At 37.1% G+C, this 4,683-nt stretch overlaps 2 protein-coding genes across 2 annotated transcripts; both read left to right on the top strand.

Annotated features, from left to right (window-relative positions):
• The first annotated feature begins 6 nt into the window (after positions 1 to 6).
• LOC105313009 (uncharacterized) lies at positions 7 to 1,402 on the top strand. Its single transcript, XM_019997535.1, has 2 exons — positions 7 to 763; positions 815 to 1,402. Exons 1-2 carry the CDS (start codon positions 275 to 277, stop codon positions 1,289 to 1,291), a joined length of 966 nt encoding a protein of 321 aa, XP_019853094.1. The 5' UTR covers positions 7 to 274; the 3' UTR covers positions 1,292 to 1,402.
• A 582-nt stretch (positions 1,403 to 1,984) lies between these two features.
• On the top strand, positions 1,985 to 3,542 carry LOC109582675 (uncharacterized). Its single transcript, XM_019997534.1, has 2 exons — positions 1,985 to 2,871; positions 2,935 to 3,542. The coding sequence occupies exons 1-2, from the start codon at positions 1,990 to 1,992 to the stop codon at positions 3,409 to 3,411; spliced, it is 1,359 nt and encodes a 452-aa protein (XP_019853093.1). The 5' UTR covers positions 1,985 to 1,989; the 3' UTR covers positions 3,412 to 3,542.
• Positions 3,543 to 4,683: the final 1,141 nt, after the last annotated feature.

Below are 4,683 nucleotides of genomic sequence, written 5' to 3'. Positions count from 1 at the left end.
TTCACACCAATTGTTCCTGGACTTCATTCAAGGTGATGCCTCCAAGTGCATCCACCCCCATCAACAAGAAGCTCTTTTAGCAGTAAAGAAGCAGCTCGATGACATAGATCAACCAAACATTGCTCTTGTTGTTTTACCCACTGGCTGTGGTAAAACTGGTGTTGCTGTTTTAGCTCCATATGTGCTAGGGTCCCAACGTGTTCTTGTCCTAACTCCTTCAAATGCTATATCAGAGCAAATATTTAAGGCATTTGGTGGACAAGAGCCTCAGGATATGTTTTTTGTGCAGAGAGAGATCATTACAAAAGATAAAACCGATGATGTCCGTCCTAGCTGTACTCTCATTACAAGTACTGATCAGATCAAGAACTCTTTGCACAATGAGCTGCTGATAATCACAGCTCATCAAGTTGCAGGGAGTTCTCGAGTCAGAATTCAAGATATTTCTCCTGAAAATTATGACCTTGTCATTGTTGATGAAGCTCACCATTACCCAGCACCTACTTGGAGGACAATCGTTAATCATTTTAGTAGTAGCAAGCGTCTCTTTCTAACAGCAACACCGTATCATAGAAGCACACAAGGCTATATACTGAAGGATATTGAGGCTCATTTGGCTGGTTTAGATGGAAATGTACCTGTATCCATTGACAAATACTTCAATTTGAGCCTGCGCAAAGCTATTGATGAAGGAGTTATAAGGGAAAAGGAGTTTCACGAAGTTGGCACATCAGAATTTGTAAATGAGAAAACTGCAATGCAGGTATGCATAAAAAATAACATTATTATTAATCATCAAGCATAATATTTATAGGAAGTTTCTATTAAAATTATACAAATTCTTTGTGAGCATGATGCACAAGATCCAAGTGTAAAGCACCAGGCAATGGTATTGACGCAGTCAGCTGAAGACTTTGGTATAAATTCAGCCAGAGATTTCTTCTATGAGTATAATGCAATAGCACCTCCATACTATCATTGTGAAATGTATATTGCTGGCAGTCCCACTTCTGTTCTAACAAAATTTCAAAATGGAGCTACACGAACATTAGTAATTGTTAATAAGCTCAGGGAAGGATATGATAACACCAACGTTAGCGTTGCTGCCATTGTTCGTAATGTTGGTCCAAAATCAAAAGTTCTATTTGCTCAATTTGTTGGTAGAGCAATTCGTAAGGCTCATCCTAATGATCCTGTTACTGCAGCTATAATAGCACATAAGCTTCACAAGCAAAGAAACAATTATGAATTGTTTCATAGTGTTGCTGATGAAGATGTTATTGTTAATTAATTGTGAACATAGAACCTTATTAAATAGGCTACTAGACTTTTTCAAACTTTTTTACTGATATCAAAAGTTTTTTATTGATTTTAGTAAATTTTGTGACTGATAGTGATCTAATACTGATTGGTAGGCATAATATGATTAGTGGTCAGTCTGGCCTACCAGATGGCACAGTTTGTACAGCAGGGACCAGAAAAAAATAACAAGGAGGAGGGCTATCTAATAAAAATAAATCAATAAAAAACAATATTACTCCAGTGTGTGCATTCAATATGATGCATAGGATAACTATAGTTAAAAGTATTGGAATAACATAACAAATAACAATTAGTTTTTGATGCCTTTCATAGTCATGAGGAAAAGGGAATGTTTCTTGTGAAAAAAGCCATTGTTAAAAAAGATGAAACGAGATTTTTGTCCATGTGTGCAAAAATCACTACATCTAAGAGAATATTGAATGCAAAGGATGATGACCTTTTGATAGTCACAGCTACATACAGAATACTTCATATTAGTGGTAAGATTTGCATGAGAGAGAGGGGGAAGGTCAGTGGTCAGTCTGGCCAACCTATATATATTAACCAGTTTGTAGAGTGTACAGCAGGGACTATACCTAATACCTTATAAAATATATAATCTATATATCTATGCTGTATATGTATATATAGCATATATATGTATATGTATTATGTGTTTGTATATCTATGCTAGTACACACCTTGCTACACAGTCAGCACCAGCGCAGCTGCAGTAGAGGAAAGCAACTGGTTTCTTACATCATGGATGCAATACCAACAAGTTCAAAATTCCGTATTCAACATTCTAGAGCGTTAAAGTTCCTGAAACGTAGTGATTTTTTGGAGATTACTGATGTCCACCACCACCAAAAAGAAGCTCTTTTAGCAATAAAAAAGCAGTTTGATGACATAGACCAACCAAACATTGCTCTTGTTGTTTTACCCACTGGCTGTGGTAAAACTGGTGTTGCTGTTTTAGCTCCATTTGTGCTAGATTCTCATCGTGTTCTTGTTCTAACTCCTTCAAGGGCTATATCAGAGCAAATATTTAAAGCATTTGGTGGCAGACAAGACTCTCAAGATATGTTTCTTGTCAGGAGAAGGTTCATTAGAGCAGAACAAGCAAATGATGTCCGTCCTAGCTGTACTCTCATTACAAGTACTGATCAGATCAAGAACTCTTTGCACAATGAGCTGCTGATAATCACAGCTCATCAGGTTTCAGGGCAATCTCAAGTCAAAATTCAAGATATTTCTCCTGAAAATTATGACCTTGTCATTGTCGATGAAGCTCACCATTACCCAGCACATACTTGGATGACTATTGTTAACCACTTTTGTAAAAGCAAACGTCTGTTTCTAACAGCAACACCACATCATAGAAGTACAGGCTATATACTACAAGATATTGAGCCTCATTTGGTTGGTTTGTCTTTCAATCAAATTATTCCTAAGATAGAAATATGCTACAATTTGAGCCTGGAAAAAGCTGAAGATGATGGAATAATAAGACGAAAAAAGTTCGAAGAAATTGGTACGAAGGGTGATGACCTGAGTACTGCAATGCAGGTACATAGCTATGCATGAGACAATTAAAATTAATTTCAAGCATAATTTTTCTTTTTTATATAGATGGTTTCAAATACAATTATACAATTTTTGCAAGAGCATGATACAAAGGATCCAGAAATACAGCACCAGGCAATGGTATTGACCCAAACAAGAAAAGAAGGATTGATAAATCCAGCTGAAGATTTTTGTAAACAATATAATGGAGTAGCACCTCCTGGCTATCATTGTGAAATGTATGTTGCTAAAAGTAAACCTGATGTCTTGGACAGGTTTACAAATGGAGATACACGAACATTAGTAGTCGTTGAGAGGCTTAGGGAAGGATATGATAACAATAGAGTTAGTGTTGTTGCCATCGTTCGTAATGTTCAGCCAAATTCAATAGTTTTATTTTCTCAATTTGTTGGCAGAGCAATTCGTAAGGCTCATCCTAATGATTCTGTTACTGCAGCTATAATAGCACATAAGCTTCACAAGCAAAAGAAAAACTATGACCAGTTTGATCAAGTTGTAGATAAAGATGTTATTGTTGATTAATAATTCATTCATTTGAAATATTATGCATGGTGTGTTTAGGTTAGGTTATTTTTGTTGTTTATTATTTAGGCTAAGTTTTTATTGATTTTGTCAAATTTCTAGCAAAAATTTTGAAATTTCTACCTTTTGCATTTAACCTGTAGTGAGATTGCAAGTCTACAATAGTGGCACCACTTACTACCAGATGGCACCAGTTTTTACAGCAGAGAATAAAAATAACAAAGAGGTGATGAGGTCTCTGCGGTAAAAAAATAAATCAATAACAATAATAGGGCTTGCCCCCTAAACTAAATTCTAGCTACAATACTAATCTATAGCTACTCCAGTGGCTGCATGCAACATGATGTACAAGAGGAAGATTGAGCTCATTGTCCATATCCTTTCACTTTAGTCAAGTAATCTAATACAATCATACAATTAAGTGAACCACAGCTCACATACACAACCCACTGATTGTCTGATTCTCTCTTACTGGCCCCTCTTCTATCATTTCAAGTCTGCTCTATCAATATTAAATTTGAAAAATTTCATAGGCACAGACTAATTGTTTTTCCAGCAAGCCAGTGGAGTGCAGTGGTCAAGCTATATGGATCAGTTTGTACAGCAGGGACTATGGTATATAGATAAATATCTCAGGCTTACAAAATAGTCCATGAGAAAGTTGTAGCTCATATCAATAAATAAAAATTATGATAATACTATAGCGCTCCAGTGTGTGCATTCAACATGATGTACAGGATAACTAGCTAAAAGCATTGGAATAACATTAGAAATGAGAGAAGAGGAAGGTTGAGCTAATTGTCCATATCCATTCCAACCCCACACGTAACAACCTTTCTCTTTAGTGATACAAGCAGAGTGCCGTGAACCACAGCTCACATACACAACCCATTGATCCTCTCCTACCCCCTCCTCTATCAGGGTGGGGTCTGGTACGATACTGTGGGTGGGGCTATGTCCCAATTGAGAGTGTCTGTTCCATCCCCAGGAGTACATGTCACCTGATTCACTGGCCACAAGGCAGTGCCAACTTCCACAAGATATCATTTTAATTTTTATTCCGGCGATCCCTTCAATTAGAGATAAAGATGAACGAGACTCTAAATCCCCTAAGCCGAGCTGACCATGAGATCCCAGCCCCAAAGAATAGACCAAACCAGTTTCCGTTAGTACAAGTGCATGACTCAAACCATTAGCTACTTGTCTCACTCTTCTCATGAGAGGAGGGGCAACTGGAACTAGGTTCCGCCCACATGTATAAAAGTTCCCATC

Source organism: Amphimedon queenslandica, unplaced genomic scaffold (assembly GCF_000090795.2).
Source record: "Amphimedon queenslandica unplaced genomic scaffold, v1.1 AMPQUscaffold_13365, whole genome shotgun sequence".
Lineage (NCBI taxonomy): Eukaryota > Metazoa > Porifera > Demospongiae > Haplosclerida > Niphatidae > Amphimedon > Amphimedon queenslandica.
Note: the sequence above shows the minus strand (reverse complement) of the source record. Positions and strands in the feature narration are given on the sequence as shown.